The 19,053-nt window shown below is 38.3% G+C and overlaps 1 protein-coding gene across 7 annotated transcripts in view; it reads right to left on the bottom strand.

The window, feature by feature from the left end:
- gab1 (GRB2-associated binding protein 1) overlaps positions 1 to 19,053 on the bottom strand; it is a 75,968-nt gene that overhangs the window by 24,469 nt on the left and 32,446 nt on the right. For all 7 annotated transcript variants that reach the window (XR_015851104.1, XM_088341780.1, XM_088341784.1 and 4 more), the window contains 3 exons: positions 8,641 to 8,769; positions 5,970 to 6,135; positions 1,670 to 1,898 (listed from right to left, as the gene is read on the bottom strand). Coding sequence is in view for 6 of the 7 variants with exons in the window: in XM_088341780.1 (XP_088197906.1) it covers positions 1,670 to 1,898; positions 5,970 to 6,135; positions 8,641 to 8,769 (524 nt within the window). In the remaining variant the exon portion in view is untranslated. The remainder of the gene's footprint in view (positions 1 to 1,669; positions 1,899 to 5,969; positions 6,136 to 8,640; positions 8,770 to 19,053) is intronic.

Here is a 19,053-nt window from a genome sequence, read left to right as displayed (position 1 = left end):
AAAATATCTCAACGTTGGATCAAATGTAAGATATAATCAAATCAATTCCTATAGTTCATTGTTAAAAAGGCTTAAAAATCACAATGCAGTATAGGTGTCCTTAAATGTCTGCACATGAGTACAGGTGTAAATGTAAATTATGTAGTAATTCATGGCGTTTTTGTTCCATAAGGTTACAGTGGGATGCAAATTAGTCTATTTTTAGGTGTGTACTTTTCACATTTCTTTTTTTATTTTAAAGGGATTATAAATTACCCTCTTTTTTCAACTTGGCACAAAACATATAGTGTTTCTCCCTACAATCATGCAGATTTGTTCCAAAATATTACACACGCAGTTGATCTCAAGGAAACAATAATTAGAAAGTTAGACTTCATGTCCCCTAGAGCTGTGATGTCACCGGATGACTACGAGAAGCAAAACAAACGACGCGTCCCGTTGAAAAACGGACAGCGATTATAGTTTTAGAATTTGGGAATTTCTCTAAGTCACGTTGCATCCAACACCCCATCAAAAAACTAACACATCGGCTAAAAAGATTAACAGAATGATAGCGTGAGGCCATAGAACTATACCCAAAATAACTTTGGACGCTAATTTATTATATCTTACAACATAACAGTCATCTGTCAGTTCATTTAGAAATGATTGCATGGTTTTTGATCATGATATACATTTAAAGTTTTAATCCCCTACTTCTCATTTTTCCACGTTAATTCATGAAATAGGATGGGATGCGATACAATTAATTGAGCAAACCACGAGAGCCCAACAAGGCCCAATGACATATTGGAAGTTCATGAGGACGACATCAATCGATAACTGAATAGATAATTACTGTCCAACTTGAGATAAAGTTCATGTTTTCCACACTAATAAAGTGTAACTTAAATTTGAAAACATGCATGTAAAGGTTTGATTGGAAACTCCATCAACAATGCTTCAATCCAAATACAAATTACCGTAAATTCCAGACTATAAGGCCGCAACTTATGTCACAAGCTTTAAACCCTGCAGCTTATGCAAAGAAGCGGCTAATTTATGCATCATTTCTTACGCCCGGCAATGGCGCCCGAGCAGTAAAGGTAAGCGTGAGGCAGGTGGAATACGCAAGTTTAATGTACCTTCGCTCTTTGTTCACGAATAAAACTAGCATGAACAGACATTCATCATGGAAAAGGTGTCAATCGAAAGGGGAGGGCTAACTACCATATTGGGAATAATTTCACGAGTCTGTTTTTTGAAAACGAAACTAATGTGGCGAGATGAATCAATTACAAGAGGCAGCAGAAATCATTTATGAGGACTTAGCGTGTGTTTTGGAGTAAATATTTTACACGGTGGGATTCTCTGGATTGTCCTTGATTATCAGTTGCACTCTATAGTCCGGAATATACGGTAAACGTTTTCTGGAAGCTATGAGAATATGCTTTAGTTTTGAGTGGGACAGACACTGCACACAATGCAGGGACATTCAAACTCAATGGCCGGCCACTCACAAACTAGCCTGCAGCGGAAGAGTCCTGCTCTCGCACTCCTCCAGGAGCAAATACTCCTTGTTTTCCTCCAGAGATAAGTGAATCGGCATCGAGCTATACGAGGTGCACCAGTGACAAAGAAAAGTGGAAGGACAGGAAGCTATGTGTGGAGGAGACCTTTGATGTCTTACCTGTTGGTATCAGGCTTTTTGCTTTTACAGTTGAGCAGCAGCAAGTAATCTTGGGATTCCTCTGTGCTGGATTGGGAGTCCAGATGCCGCACGCTGACAGGCTGGTACGGAGGCGGAACAGCATTTAACACTGCCGCCCCTGTGCCCATGGCATTGCCGAGCACCGCGTGTGGAGGGGTGTCCACCACCAGGCCCCCAATAGCAGACTGCTGACCAGCTTTAGCAGCCTCTAGAAAACAGAAGAGCGAGAGGGTGGCGGACAATTTAGCCCACTTCGGCTAGAGCATAGGTGGCACACCATGTCCTTAAGAGTCACATGCCCTGCATGTTTTAGAGGCTTCTCTTCTCAAACTTGGGTCATACAAATTATAAACTTGTTTGCAAGTTGTGCAGAGGCTTGATGTTGATCTTAGCATTTTCGAATCACGGGTTTCGGAGCAGAAACACTCAGAAAACGTGCAGGGCATGAAGGTCTCGAGGACCGGGTTGGCAATCCCTGAGCTAGTGATTGAAAAGGCTGTAAATTTTTGGTGCAACAATTTTAAAAAGTTCATACCATATTATCTGTAATGCGCAATGTGTGTATTAATGTGTGTGTGTGTGTTTGAAAAGCTTATTGAGAGCTGTATTGTGTTGGAGTCCAATTTTTAAAAACGAGGCCCATTGATATTAAATTAATAGGTGTACAAATGCTATGTTAGTGATCCATCGATACAGCACAGTTTACTTTTCACATTTTCGCTACTTCAGAATTTAGAATAGAATAGAATATACCTTTATTTTCATTGTTACAACATGGGATATATTGTGACAACGAAATTGGACGTGGCACTCCAGTTCCACATTTTACAGTGTTTTTGCATCGGGTTCTGCAGTCTTATTAGCTTGACAGTCCCGAAGATCATAGTTATCGTTCACAAATAAATAAAGGTTTACAGTACATGGTACTCTTATCTGCTTAAGGAATGCTTGGGTCAGTAGAAGGTTTTATTCTCTGATTTAAATGCATTGTAAAGGATTTCATTGTAAATAAAAAATAAACGTTTTTAATTCATGGAGTTTGCCTATGACATGTTCATTTTGGCACCTAACCAAGGCCATATTTGTTTTTAACTTTTGATAGTTGCCAATATGATTTGTTAAATGGTCTAATACTTGTGGTAAATATAACTGTATATAACCTGGTCCTGCTTAGCTCATCTAAATCTGGATTGCACTAGATGCTAAAGGTGTGATCTTGACCTACTATATAAATCTAAGCTAAATAATAATATGTGGAAGCGATGGAGACAGGAAATTAAGTTTTCAAACCTTTATTTGCCCAACAGTGCTCTTGATGTGTGAGAGGAAATTAAATACCTGGAGGTCATGTCATATCTGTAGGCTGGAGTAGATGGATGAATTCTATAACCACCATAAAAAAATATATGCCTAAGCTAACATGCTGGTTGGGGTGTTTTCCATGTTCTGATTGTGTAATTGGATTTTGTTTAAAGAGGCACAGGATGAGCTAGTTTGAGCCCAAAGGTGGCTTGGAAAAGGTCGATTGTGTAAAAAAAAAAAAAACGGGAAATATATATATATATATATATATATATATATATATTTAAATGTTCCTAAATTTGGTATATTTTATCTCCTTTTCCATTTTATTGTTCATTCTTCACAGTTGAACCCTTCTGATTTAGTATATAAGGGCCTGTGTCTACAATATAAAGGAATGAAAAATTTACCCGTTTTCCCCTACAATTACTTCAATAATGTGTTAAAAAAAACCTGCCCCACATATGCAAATGATTACTAAAACGTAGTGTTACTCCTTTAAAAATAAGGCATCTTAGTATTAGTATCATCTTTTCCTCCAACATTTTGTCACCAAAACAAAGTCCTTGGCTTCCAACGGTCCCCTCTCCATCAGTTTGGGGAGGAGTTGAATCAAAGGTACCAGTTTAATGTGCAACTCCTACTCTTATTCTCTGCAGCCGTGATGTATTCATCAACATAATTACCAATTTGTAGAGTTTTAGTGCACATGAAAAAAAGTGGGTCTGCACAATCACAGGTGCAAATAAGGACAAAAAAGAGAACGAAGAAAATCCTTTTGAATGGTTTCTACGAATTGCAGAAAATGATACAAAAGAATGTCTTTCTGAAGCAGCTCATTTCTCCTATGTTTGTTATCTCACACATTTCCAGCAGCCTTTTTATTAGACCTTTTATGACTCAGACGTCAATTATTTTTCATATTATAATCAGATAAAGATGTTAAAGGATTATAATGGCCAACATATTCTGACTGGATTTATTTTTACCCAATTTTGACTGGCTATGTAACGCTTTAAGTACCATGCGTGTACATCAAGGGGGAGTAAGCAGTTTTAAAATTAAACAATTACTTTCTTACATAGATAAGCATTAAGAAAAGATAAATTATCCGTAAACCATCTTTAACATTTTCCTGATGGCCTTAGACTGAGAAATAATTCAAAATGGTATCAAAATTAGGATTATAATTTGCTAACTTAATCTCATTTTGCACATACTAGCAATCTGAAAATAATTCATGTCATTATAATTAAAAGAATGGACATATTGTACAATATGACCGTCGGACGAGGAAGCGAGGTTGTCGGGCCGGGCTAACAGCTAGGCTAAAGGCTAAACCCTGCAAAACGCCTCTCCCATCCATTCTCCAACGTTCGCTCTCTGGACAATAAACTGGACCATTTAACAACTGGAAGTGACATCGAACCGCGAGATGACGAACTGCTGCGCTAAAATTCTGACGAAGACATGGTTAATCTAATCTATCCCGGCTGACGTTCAAAGAAACTGTGTGGGTCAGATGTATCGACATTTCGTTCTGTATACACGTGTACACGAATGACAATAAAGTATATCTGAATCTGAATCTGAATATATTCCACAGCAGGAGTTAATATCATGGTACTTGCGAGCAACAAGTAGCGTCCTAAGAAGAGCTGAGTAGCATGCGGACTAGTTAAAGCCCGAGTGTATAATATTAGACCACAAGATAGCACTGATGACGGGGTTATTTTGTCATTATAATAGAAAGTAAAAAGCTCAAAGCGTTAACTGTCTGTACTTATTCGTATGTTAGCTACTCTGACCACATTGTTTTGATACATTACCTCATGTGTGGTTCCTTCAAAGTTTCTTCATTTTCCTCATGCTGATATTTTTGAGTTTTTCCTTACCCTCATGTAGGCTTTAGATCAGGGGATGGTATAGTAATAGTCTGTAGTTTGCAATAATCTGTGGTCTGTGTAGCCATTTGAGACTACTTGTAATAAAGGGCTATACAACTAAACATGACTTGACTCACTGTTGTCTAATGCGAACGAAAACCAGTGCCACAGCATGCAACAACATGACAGGCAAACATGGCGGCAACTTCATTAGGGATTCCACTTAGTAAAAGAAATACACATTTCTCAACCTAAGATTTTTTTATTTAAAAATAACAGGTATGATAGTTCGTGTATATTTGCCTAATATTGAAATCAATGTTTTTTTCGGTTTAATTTATATATTTTTTTTTTCATTTTCCCCCTCTGTATTTCTACAACTTATTAGATGATGTATAGGGATATTGTGAGATTGAGGAATTTTTAAAAACTCTGTTATTACTTGTATTTTATGTTGATAATGTCTGTGTATTTTCTATACATCCCTTTGAGACGTCTTGTGATTAAAGGCTATACAAATAAAAATGAGTTGACTTTTACTGAATGAAGTTTTTTGAACACTTAAGAGGCACTTAATATTACACACTGTCCCTTTAAGAAAATAGATCACTAGTGATGGGTGATTTTATTTTCTAGGAAATTGCATTTCTAACCGGCATGAATGACAGAGACATGAATGGCAATGACAGAGTCGGGGTCTTTGAATACATGTTACATTTTTTGAAAATTACTTTTAAAATGTGTCTATCATTTATATATGTGAATCACACAGTGCCTTTTTACAAGGCTGATGTTTTAGTGGTTCACTGAGCCTGTTTTAACCCTGATAATAATAATAATTACAGCCTGGTAGTAATATCATAGTAAAGACATAAATGGTCATTTCAGAAATGCAAGGCAAACTTAAAGCCCTTCGTGCTGATCATAAAAACAAAAGGAGCTCTCAGCTTCAAAAATAGAATGGAATAGTATTTATCGTCATTGATAACAACTTAGTGAACACAGTTTGCAACGAGATAAGACATGGTCAGTAACCCCTGTTCTGCATTAGGTGCGTAGGTGACAACTCAAGTACTAATTTCGATTCTTACCTTCATCGGTTGGGTTGAAGCCGCAGATGTCGCAAATGCAGCGCACCCACTTGTTCATCTCCTCCTCCGTGTCAGCCACCAGGTAGAAGACACGGTCGATGGTCTTGATATCGAAGATGAAGCTGTGCTCCAAGTCCTTCTTGTTGAACGTCAGACCAGCATCCACCTAGAGCAAGAGAAAAAAAATGCCACTGAATTAATGTAGAATTTCCCCCTCAATCATAAAACTTGACTTGTAAATCTGAATTCAACCTTGGAACTCAAGTAACAGAGTGAGTCACAAATAAACCAGAAATGAATGCCTACTATTACGGTTTATAATTACCGTACTAATTTGACAGTGACTACGTGTTTGTAGGTCACTGTCTGCACAACAGAGGGAGGGAGCATGTTTGTAAGAAATGGAGAAGAAAAATAAAGGAGGTATTTATGACCACACACTTATTTTTATTGATCATACCAAAGTGTAGAGTCAGTAAGGAAACTGAAAGCTATCAAAGTTAGTGCAGATGATGCTGCTTGATTACGGATAGATTATTTGCATCACAGCCAGTCCCTCCTGAAAAGGGATAATTGTCTCCAAAACCGGGCAGATATTTTACAACAAGCTCTTTAAAATTGAGGTACCGTATTTTCCGCACTATAAGGCGCACCTAAAAGTCTTAATTTTTTTTCAAAACCTGACCATGCGACTTATAATACAGTGCGCCTTATATATGGCTCAATATTAAATTCGCAAGGTCTCGCAACTTACTCAACAGCCGCCAACTCGATTTTACCCCGAACGTGGAGTAGTCCGCGGTGTATGCTGGGATTTATATACCGGCGTTTCATTGGCTAACCAATGTGTCAATCATCATTTGAATCGATCACTATTGGCTGAAGTTATTCGGAGCCTCGGATTGGCTAGATGGCCAAAACAAACCCTGCAATCGGCCGAGTTTAGCAATGGCGTAGCAAGTCCGCGGTGTATGCTGGGATTTATATACCGGCGTTTCATTGGCTAACCAATGTGTCAATCATCCGTTAAATCGATCGCTATTGGCTGAAGTTATTCGGAGCCTCGGATTGGCTAGAGGGCCAAAACAAACCCTGCAATCGGCCGAGTTTAGCAATGGCGTAGCAAGTCCGCGGTGTATGCTGGGATTTATATACCGGCGTTTCATTGGCTAACCAATGTGTCAATCATCCCTTACATCGATCGCTATTGGCTGAAGTTATTCGGAGCCTCGGATTGGCTAGAGGGCCAAAACAAACCCTGCAATTGGCCGAAAAAGATGTGTCAATCATCCGTTAAATCGATCGCTATTGGCTGAAGTTATTCGGAGCCTCGGATTGGCTAGATGGCCAAAACAAACCCTGCAATCGGCCGAGTTTAGCAATGGCGTAGCAAGCTTGCTAAAGTACACCATAAAGAAACATGTTTCATTAGTCTGTATTTGTAAATATTCTACTCTTCTGGATTTACTTCACCCACGGTTGTAAGAAGACCATGATTGCGTATCATTATTGAACGTGAGAACTTAGGTGAGTTATGCGGCTTTATATTTTCCCGGTATCTTGTTTTAGAACAATCTTGATGTTGCTGTGATGATTTGAGTGAATTAAACTCAATTCCAAGTGTTTATTGTCATATGCACAGTAAAGTTGTGAGCGAAAAAGAAAATAGAAACATAGAAATGTTTGGCATTTCTTGAATCCCAAGACTTCAACCTTCCGAATGATATTTGAAATGACGCATTTAAGTGACATCATACGGACACCGCATCCGGACGTGTCTATGACACGTATTTGCTTCTTTGCAAGCTTTGGGAATGTTAAGGGGGTAATCAGTTTGACTGAATCATCTGACTGTTTTGTCGACGTTCCCATTGTAGCGCCTTATAATCCGGTGCGCCTTATCTATGGAAGATGTAGGACCAAAAACTATTTTTTGGGGGTGCGCCCTATAACCCGGTGCGCCCTATAGTGCGGAAAATACAGTACTTTAAGAGAGCAATAGATATCTCCTCTTTCTGGGTTTACTTATTATATTTTGAGTTGGTTGTGTTATTTAAAGTAATGTGGTGATGTCTCTCTTGAAATTTGTTTTTCGGTATGAAATAGGTAAAACCTTTCTTGTGCTTTATGAATTCATTAAATATGAATAAATGAATAAGTAAATGAATACAGATATAAAAGAAAGTGATACAGGTTATTCTAGAAAATTACATTAAAGCAAAACTTTTCAAAAATTCAATGTCGCCTTCCAGCTATTCAAAATGTGAATTTGATTTAAAGACAATTGATTCTAAAACAAACTATTAATTTATATTGTTACACTTGTATGCTTAATGCATCAGTTTCCTGGGAGTTCATTCAATGCATTCATATTACATTGTAATTACAATTTTTTCCAATCCACTCCCAGAGAAATGTCTAACCCTGCAATAATCTTCGATCACTAAAGGGGATATCCAAGCGCACAAGTGCAAATATTGCGTGTGTGTATATATATATATATATATATATATATAAAATGAATGTATATGAATATATTGCTGTTGAACGTTTCTGTCCTTTTGCATATTTTTGTCTTTTTAATTTGTTTTACTTGCACTAAAAGGAAAAGCCCTCCAATTCTGTTATACTTGTATGATGACAATAAAGGCCATTCATTCATTCATCATACCTGCTCGCATAAGTTGAGATCAATCACACGGATTGGCTTCTTGGCTTGGTCATTCTTGTAGTACTCCAATACATCCGGGTCACCTGTCAAACGGCCACTGCGAAGCATAAACCACCGCTTCTTCCATGCCTGTAAAAACACACAAAAGGTTTTAGGCAGTTAATAACTGCTCTGTTCCCAAATGACCACCAGTGAAGAAGGCAAAGCCAAGGCTAGAAATGGAATTTGTGTGGACAGTAGCTCCTCTTAATTACCATTGTTATTACCAAAGTAGAGTATTCTAACATCCTACAAAGAAGTAATGAATGATCATGGGTCATTGTGTGGAAACGAGAAAATACTTTGGAGGTTTAGTGAATGATTCAAAGGCTATTGAAAGGTGGCTGATATTTGACTATATCGCACAATAAAAGAGAAAACATTTGTTTACAACCAGAGCACAGGAAGTCATTTTGCAACTAATGGCTGCAAGAGTGGACTGTTTTGTTACAAATCCTAAGGACATCACTTGAGTATCTGGATTTTATAAATAGCCATTTATGGCAGCCAACTTCCATACAACTATTGATAACATTAAAACGTGTATGCTTTGATTTATTAAAAAAAAAAATCACTGAAGCATTTTAAGACATTTATTTTGGTGTTGGAAAAGAGAGCATCATGCTCTGCCCTGAAGGCACATGCAACAGGCACATGAGGTCAAGTTAGCTGCTTGGGTATGTGAAGGGGACATAGAGGGCTAAACTTTCAGTGGGAGAGTCCAGCAAGTAGCACACACAGGGAAAGTAAATGGCTGGCTTGCTCCAATAAAAAAATCCAATCATTGCAGGAAGTTGTTCTAATAAACATATTCAAAGCCTGTTCTGAAAATTGTGCTTGAACACCAATCCACATGTTTTAAAACAAGCTAATAAATGCAGAAAAGAATAAGTGTTATTTGCAACACATTGAAGATGGTATTGTGTCCAAGGGAATTGTGCAATAACCCATGTAATGGAGGAGAGAGCTAATCAAACACAAATTAAAAAATATATATTTAATTAAAAAGAAGCAATAATAATCCAAAAATCATCATCTGGAAAAGACACAACAATTCGTGTTTGCGTATCTACTTTACTTTTTTTATTTTACTGAGTATTCCTTTTAAAATAAAATCTGCATTCCTTTATACTAACAAACTGTTCCTAACATTCGGTTAGCAATGACTCCTAATGCAAGGTTGGAAGCAGGTCATCTCAAATTGCTCATAACTAATGGTCTTCTGTCAATAAATTGATGACAGCGTCAATCAAAACCATTACAGACTGTCATGGTTAGGCAGCAGCCCCTCTCAAAATGACTGACAGATAAGTGAGAGTGTCGGCACATTTGCATGCTGCAACGATCTTGAAACGCTTAGCCATCCGTGGGCTTTCGCACAGTTTTTCGCAGATTGATTTTCACATGCAGATTCTCGCAGCACTGTTGGCGAGTGTTACACCGCGGCACGGTATTTACTGGCTCAGTCCCAAGTAAACATCCAGTGGTGTGAAATCCCATTACAGCCGTTGAATTTTACAACACTTTCAAGATAATATTATTTATGCATTTTAGGCACTAGGCCTTTGAGACATTTATATTACACTAAACAATCGAGGGCCATCTGACATGCAATTGTTCCATTTGTGGGATACTGTTTCACAAGTCCTGCTGTCACACAGAAGAACAGAAGACTGTTTATACTTGAAACAAAGTCAGCCCCAAGCTTTTTCACTTGAAAAACAGTCCATCCTAAGACAAAATTCATTCAACCGTTACCTATTGTTAGGACCTTTTAAATCATTTTCAAAGTTATCAAATACCTAACTTGTCATCCTATTTCATAAAACACTTTTATTTTTAGTTTATTCTTTCAAGTATTTATTTTCCTGAAGCAGAAAAAAACAAAATGCGCTAAAAGGTACTGTACTTTTTATGGTTACAGGGGCTTTGATTGATCTCCACAGTACATCCAACTGACACAAACATTCACCAAAAGAACATGACAGAGTCTTGCTGGAAAAAGTAAATATCTCGTCTCTACATACCTATAATGTAGAATCCTTAAAGAATGTAAACCCGGTGCAAATCAAGATGTGTGATCAGTATATTCCATCCTTGCAGGCAAATTTTAAAATCAAGCAGTTTAAAAGGTAAACTGTCGCAGATCTGGGAAAAGGACACAGTGGACCAACGCTTGACTAAAGATGGGGACAGCCTACAACCACTTATCATGACATGGCATCAGTCCTTAAACCATGCTACCCTTTTTTCCTTCCAGACTTATGATAGGACAGAACACGAGAAAATGTCTTTCACTGGTCCCACAGCCCGAGGGGGGACAAACAGAGAGGGTATTGAGGACCCGAGGTTAGGAAGGGTCAGAAGGAGATGCCAAGTGAGTTAGGTCACATAATTTGATGGGGGTGTCAGGTTTGAGACTTTTTCTGACTGAGTTCCTTGATATTGTTGATGCTGACATAAATCAGCTAACCAGAATACCTCTAAGACACAGAGGATCCATTAAAATAACTAAAGCTTCAAAAACTAGAAGGCAGATTTAAAATTGGAAGTAGCAAGAGTGACATCAACTGCCTTCGGTCTCCAACTCAAACAAAATATCCAACTGGAAACGATCAGTAACATTCTGTAAGGCTTCCAGACAGACCTAGATGTAAATCTCGTAGTTGAGTTGAAACAGTACTGTAAAACAATTCCTCTGTATAGGTAACACAATATTTACCCATGATTTTATTCAGTATAGTATTCCCTCTTTTATAATTCTAAACAAGCCTCTTGGCAGACAAAATCCAAAATTTAGTATTTTATTATTTAATTGAAGTGAGCTTAACATGTTGCGTACCTTATGCCAGTTGTGTGACACAATAGGTTAATGGCCCTTCTTGAATTATGTGTTTTAGGCACTCTTTGCTCCAGACATTTGGTTATTGGTCTGTATTAAGAGTCAGTGTAGAAAATATATGCTAAACAGACTGAACATATAGGGAACTTTTTGGACCACAAAATTTGTGATATAAAAAAAAAAAGTAAGAACCATGGCAGAAGATGGTCAACAGGAGAATGGTCTGTTTTTTTTTTTTTTTTTACAATAAATCGTCTTAAAATGTCAAAATAATTTTCCATTCCAGGGATACAAAATCACGTGTGTTTAGTGAAATGTGTCGATTACCACTACATGCAGCCTTTACATCCTGCTTTGGATACAACGGTTGTCAAAAACGGTACAATACCAAAGTTATATAATGTAATCCTCATGTGACACAAATGGAACACAAACTCACCTTTTTAAAAAAATACTTTTAATATTTGACACAGACAGTATTGTAGTAATTTTCATTGCAACATTGTCGTTTTTGTTACCCAGATATTTATAGTTTACAGCAAGAATGTGCCAAAATAACAGTGGCAGTAAAAGCACTATATCAGACTAAATACATGAAAGTTATTATATCTGATTTCTTCTGCTAACATTTTCCATTTGACAGCATTGATGAAAGGCTTAAGAGCTAGTTTTGGATGCTTTTTATGCACCCGAAAGTGCACTGAATGATAATGACAACATGCAGCTCATTGCATGCTTTTAAATTAGAGAATCAGTAATGGATTCAGGCACTTTTCATAGAGGCAAAGTAACACCTCGGAGTGGTGAAGGGGAAAAATGAGGTGTCAAAAGCTTTTAATATTGCATGTGTTCACAAGAAAATTACTTCATTATGTAATGTACAAATGCGCAACACCATCAGAGAGCACAATGGACCCTACGAAGAACTGTTGTCATCTGTGAGTACACGCAAACTTCAGTGGTATGGTCACGTCATAAGATCATAAGGACTGACCAAGATAATTCTCCAGGGCTCAGTCCAAGGGAGCAGAAGTAGAGGAAGACCAAAAAACAAACTGGGCAGACAACATTAAGGAATGGACGGGTGCCAACTTTGCCACAACCCAATAACAGGCCATGGAATGTAAACAGTGGTCAAGGCTGTCCAGAGTTGCGTCTTCATTAGTGCCCCGACGACCCATGCGTTTAAAGGATCAGTGAACCCTGAACAAATGAGGTAGTCTGTTGTGTTATTAACAGTCGTGATTCCTGAACACATCTTTTGAAGAGTTTGGAATTGCATTAAAAAATTCCACACACCAAATCACCATATGTAATGTTGACAGTTCACCTAGGCCAGGGGAATTCCTATCGATTCAAAACTTGTACCTTTTCATAAGTAACAAACAATCACAAGAAAACCCTTCCCACTGACTAATGGGGTATGAATGATTAATTAACTAATTAAAATGGATTTAATTTAATTGGGGGCAGCACGGTGGAGCAATGGTTAGCGCGTGTGCGGCAGAGTTCTGAGGTTATGAGATCGAACATCCTGTGTGGAGTTTGCATGTTCCCCCCTTGCTTGCGTGGGTTTCCTCCGGGCACTCAGATTTCCTTCCACATTCCAAAAACATGCATGTCAGGTTAATTGGCCGGTCCAACTTGTCCCTGGGTATGAATGAGCGAGCGAATTGTCTGTCCCTGTGTGCTCTGCACTGGCTGGCGACCAGTTCAGGATGTCCCCTGCCCACGGCCTGAAGATAGCTGGGATGGGCTCCAGCACCCCCGCGACCCTACTGAGGATAAGCGGTGCAGATAATGGATGGATGAATTGAATTGTATTGAATTGTCTTCAGCAAAATTTAACAAAAATTCTCAACTAAGTCACTAGAAATATATTTTCACTGTTTTGGCACTTGTTTAGGGTGGTGGTGGCCCTGAGGAAAAAACTGTTTCTGAGCCTACTTGTCCTTATTTTAGGGGCATGTAGCGCCTGCCAGAAAGCAACAGATCAAAGAGATGGTGGCCATGTCGAGAAAAGTAATTTACTGTATAACGTCTATGACTCTATGGGAAGCTGACAGTGTCCTCAGACTGGGCAGAAAAAAGCCAATTATCTTCTGTGCTGTGCTGATTACTCTGTCCGCCGCTGTGTTCCCAACATACCAGTACAACGATCCTATTTGATATTGCAATTGGAGTACAAACAAATGTTATAAATCAACGTATAGTCTTTTTCTTCGCACCCGCTCGTCTTGCCTTTAACACGCCTCAATAAAAAAGTGTTTTATTTTGCCTCATTTGCAATTAAATGGTAAATGGTCTGCATTTATTTAGTGCTTTAAGTCAATGAAGACCTCCCAAAGCGCTTTACAATGTGCTTCACACTTACCCTTTTACACACACACTCACACACCAATAGCGGCCATGCAGCCTTGCAAGGCGCCGACCTGCTTATTAAACTTATTACAACACATCACAACATAAGGAAACAAATCTGAAATTGATTCCGTTTTCACAGAAGTCTAAAAATACCTCCTACACAAGGTTCACAAACAACAAGAGCTGTTCATGGCAACAAGACGCACCTTAACTCCCAAATGGGGGTTTCAATGTATACTTTCAAAAGGTTTGAACAAGGGTCATGGAACAAACCTTTAGGCAACATTTGCCTTAACTGTTGCAGCGGAGCATTTCCATGACACAGCAGTTTGACTGAACTGCAGTAAACAAGTACGCACGGTGCCTCCAGTACGCCCTGACTATCAGGTCACTAGGTCTGCGCGGGAACAAAGAGTGCTCTGCAAGGGGGGAGTGGTAAGCGCGTTACATTTGGCACTCATGGCCACTCGGCGACAAAAGCTTGACTGTACTTGGTGCCGCGACTTGTATAAGTCCGTCTTTGTTTGCGAGACATGACTGAGATTCTTGCGCAGATGGCTATTTTTACATCCAACGAGCGCCGCGCATAACAGTTAACTGGCGGGCAAAAGTGCAATGGCCCTGGGCCCCACGTCATACCGAACCGCCCCACCAGTTCTCTGTCCACATGAACACAGAAGGGACTTCCATGCAAGATGTGTTCCACTGTTGTATATACCGTTTTGCACGGATGTTAACATTTTGGGTGTAATTTGCCAACACAGGCAAAGTTGTGGTCACCCTTCTAGAAACAGTGTGGACACTGCATATAGCAGGCGTTGGGCCAAAATGTGTGTATATTAATTTGGGCCAAAAAAATTGTTAGTCCCCACCTATATTATGTGTTGTTTCCCCCCCAAAAAAATCTACCAATCTTTAGTGTTGAAAAAGTGTTGCCAAGTTGTTGTCTTTAATCATACACTTTCAATTACTGAACAATAAAATATTTTGGGGTTCTATTAAAGCGGGACTGTGTAGTATTTGACCACTAGATGTTGCTGTACTGTATAGTGCAGCAAAAAATGAACGCTAGAAAGCACAGGGAAAAATACAATTTAGAGTCTTAAAGTGACCAAACCACACAATTTTTCTACTTTTTTTTCTATTCATTTTTTTGCCCAAGGTTTTTGGTTTGGGGGAGTACCTGTGGCAGCAAAATTGTGGACAATCATGTCTGCTCACATTAGGTGAGCCTTGTGTTGGGCAAAATAGGTACAAATCTCTTGACATGCGAATGTTTAAAAATATGTGTTTGTAAGATAATTTATCTATCATGGCTAGATATTAAAATCAATATCCATGTATTGTTTTTATTTAATGCATTTTATCCACAAGGAGGTTCGTCAAGTCAAGTCATTTTTATTTGTATAGCCCTTAATCACAAAGAGTCTCAAAGGGCTGCACAGGTTATTACAAACTATTATTTAAGACTATTATTACACCATCCCCTAGTCTAAAACCTACATAGGGCAAGGAAAAACTCAAAAACCTCCACATGAGGAAAATGAAGAAACCTTGGTTAGTAAGTATAACCTTTAATAGACATTCAAAGAAGAGAGAGAAGATATCAATGGAATTTGAACATGAAAAGAGGACAGAGAGATAAGCCTTAAGATACGAAACTCCAACCCCTTCTCGAAGCCATCCCCCAGGCCCTTTTCTTTTATTACTTATCCTAGGGTACAATAGCAGATCCGCCATAAGCGGGTGTGGACTCAAAGAACAGCAAAATGAATGTTTTCACTATTGAATAATTGTCGTCACAACAGTGCACAATGATAGTCAAAATATCAAACTGGCATCCTATGATATCTAATTTGTAGGTGACCAATATTAAAAACAGAATTACCTCATCAGAGACGCTAAATAATACATAATGTCCCTTTAAGAGATGAATAGAAGACAATTGAACACACTATCAAAATTCTTCATTTATTCACCGTTCGGGCCATGGTGCTGTGGAATGCTCTTCCCCCTGAGATTCGATCTGTAACCTCAGTGGAAATGTTTAAATCTAAGGCTTAAAACCCACTTCTATTCTCTAGCTTATGGATGACCTATATTTCCTGTTGATAATATCTGTGTATTGATTGTTATTGCAACATCAATTGCAGCCTGGTCAGCCTGGAAGGGGGTTTACCTCACGTGCGATTCCTTCTCAAGGTTTCTTAATTTTCCTCATGTTGAGATTTTTTTAGTTTTTCCTTGCCCTCATGTAGGTTTTAGATCAGGGGATGGAGTCTGTGGTTTGCAATAATCTGTGGTCTGTGCAGCCCTTTGAGACTCTTTGTGATTAAGGGCTATACAAATAACACATACATGACTTGACATAAGAACGAACAAAACAAAATGTAACAAATTATACCGAATCAGAGTATCATAAATGACATGAAACGTGAGTTGCAGATGCAATTCAAATCTCAATCGTTAAACTGACATTTTCACATAATAAAACAATATTAGATGACATGATCTCACTAAAATTTAATACGAAAAAAAGTAATCGATGTGCTGACACCGTTACAATGAGTATTTGCGCGGTTGATGAAAACTAAACTCCACAATAACCAGGAAAACCCAACATCCAAAATATTCAATAACTATTTTTCAAATGAAAATAGGTTGCGCTACCAGTCTTTGGTAAAAAAAAAACACCTTTGGAATAAACTGTGGTTGGCCATTGTTTTCAACACTCGTTATTCCATCCCTCTAAATTTGAGGACAAGACACTCTCATCTCATCCTACAAAAGCAATTTAATCTAAGATTAAAACATGTAATAATGCAGTTAATACACACACAAGGCTGTGCTAGGGAAAATGGGCCTAAAGTGCACAATAATCTTTTTCTATGTGTCTCTGGTTGGTTTTTCACCCTTTTGTGAGGAGTTTTGCCGCACATCAAAAGAAAAAATACACTTTGAAATTATCCACAATTGTGTGACTTCAAAGTTCTCTTAGTATTGTACAAAATCATACATGGACTTGCTCCCTCTTATCTTTCAGATCTGATCTGCCACTATGTCCCGGTCCGAAGCCTACGATCTGAGAGTGCTGGTCTTCTGATGATCCCGAGAGCAAAGAAGTCTTCTGCTGGTTCGAGAGCGTTCTCCATCCGGGCACCGGTGCTGTGGAATGCTCTTCCCCCTGAGATTCGATCTGCAACCTCAGTGGAAATGTTTAAATCTAAACTTAAAACTCACTTCTACTCCATTGCATACGAATAACCTACTCCTCTTGTCGGTTGAAAATAGTTTGTGTAATATAGTGTAACAATCTGTGAAGCCCTTTGAGACTCTTCGTGATTTAGGGCTATACAAATAAAAATGACTTGACTTGACTTGACTTGACTTGTTTCAATCAGTGCATCGAAAGGTTTGGCTTTGCCCACCAATTGTCAGTCCTTCAAACTGGCACTCCATCAACAAAGGGAGTCAGTCTGTCGATACGTTTGTACAGTCCATCTCTATCATCATTCGAAATGATCAGACCATACCGACTCCGACCTTAAGACACCTGAAGACAGTTTGATTCGTATAAATAATGCAGGTCTCCTTTAAATGACAAGTCAATGTTACAGAGGCATGGGAAACGATAAACAGAGTGACCTACATACTCTCTATGAACCTAGATTGTGTAGGAATGCCTTTCATTTTTCAACCATCAAACAAACCTTATAGTGGTGTAGCATTTGTTTACTTATTATCATCAGGCAGCACAGAGCGGGTGAAAGGATGCACACGGTTTATGACCTGACGTCCTGTCCGATGTAATCAGCACATCCTACAGCTTAATAACGTACACTTTTAGGACATTAGCATTTACTTTTTCTTCATAATTGCCATATTTTGTAGTCAGATAAGAACATACCTTCTACAATTAAAAGCTTGGTTGGAATGTAAAAAAGAGCTAACACAATTCTTATTCAAAATATCTAAAGAAGAGTGTTGCTCCCATATCAAGTGAAAGCTGTCAATATTTTGTCTAAGAGCACAAAAAATAGTCTTAGTTTAACTTAAACAAAAACAAAAAAAAAACACCAAAATACAATCACACATCCGCACAATCCGTCCTCCCACACAGGTCAGCAAATCAAATCATGCATCTTCCGAAAGGAAAAAAAAAAAGGCTGAATATATCTATTTTTACAGCACTGCAATATGTTGTTCGAAAATGGTTTCTACAGAGGGAAAAAATCATAAAGAAAACCTAACCTTATATAGAATAATAACTCTGTTGGAAAGGAAATTGAACTTCCTGGAGCAGAAAATATGATCCGTACTTCAAATTGTTTTTTTCATTGTGTGCGGTCTTCATTGTTTTATTGTTATCTGATCAAATAATTGATGGGAAAGTCAAAGGGTAAATACAAAACTGTTCAACATTTTTATGCATCTAAAAAGAAGTGCATCTGCAAGACATTTTATCATCAACTTGAAACAATGCCTTGATCATTTTAGGAAAAAAGACATTTCCATGTTGTTTTTTTCAATGAGCATATAACGTTTCTTTTTGGAACCTTTGAGGGAAAGTGGTTTTATTTTATTTTTTTGCACCTGCGTGACCACATGACAGTCACAGTACAATTTATTTTAGACATACGTTTAATAACGCATTTTAAAAGCCCTGTTTAGAACACGGACACACTTTCTATTGTCTTGTTTAAAAACTGAGCGCTTTTAACATTGAGAGCAATGTATGCTATTAGCAGCCGTCAGCTGACTGAAGGCAAAAAACAAGTTGGCACTGAACCAAAAACAGCACTAGTGCTATGCGGCCTGGCGTATTTTTCTATGGAGGTCACATTCATGCATTCTTGCTTTTTGCCAGAAATAAACTGGCATCAGCAGGTGTGTCCAGCAAATATTGCACACATGTGTGTTTGTTTACCTGCAATAAAAAGGTCCAGTTATGTTAACGCCGGCTACTATTACTACTGTGAGATGGCGGAGTAACCACAAGGATCTGGTTCTGGCACATCAACAATGTATGGATCCATAAGCCACCAGGATCAAAACAGCTTCTTATCTTACATGTGTTTGTCCATCCACCTTAGCCACAACTCTGTCACGTTACATGCTTGCGGTTGTCCTGCCTTTCATGTGCAGCTGTGAAATTCTCACTCGACCAC

Source organism: Urocampus carinirostris, chromosome 8 (assembly GCF_059441175.1).
Source record: "Urocampus carinirostris isolate Australia breed hairy pipefish chromosome 8, RoL_Ucar_1.0, whole genome shotgun sequence".
Taxonomy (NCBI): Eukaryota; Metazoa; Chordata; class Actinopteri; order Syngnathiformes; family Syngnathidae; genus Urocampus; species Urocampus carinirostris.
The sequence above is the reverse complement of the archived record's forward strand: the minus strand, read 5'-3'. Positions and strand labels throughout refer to the sequence as shown.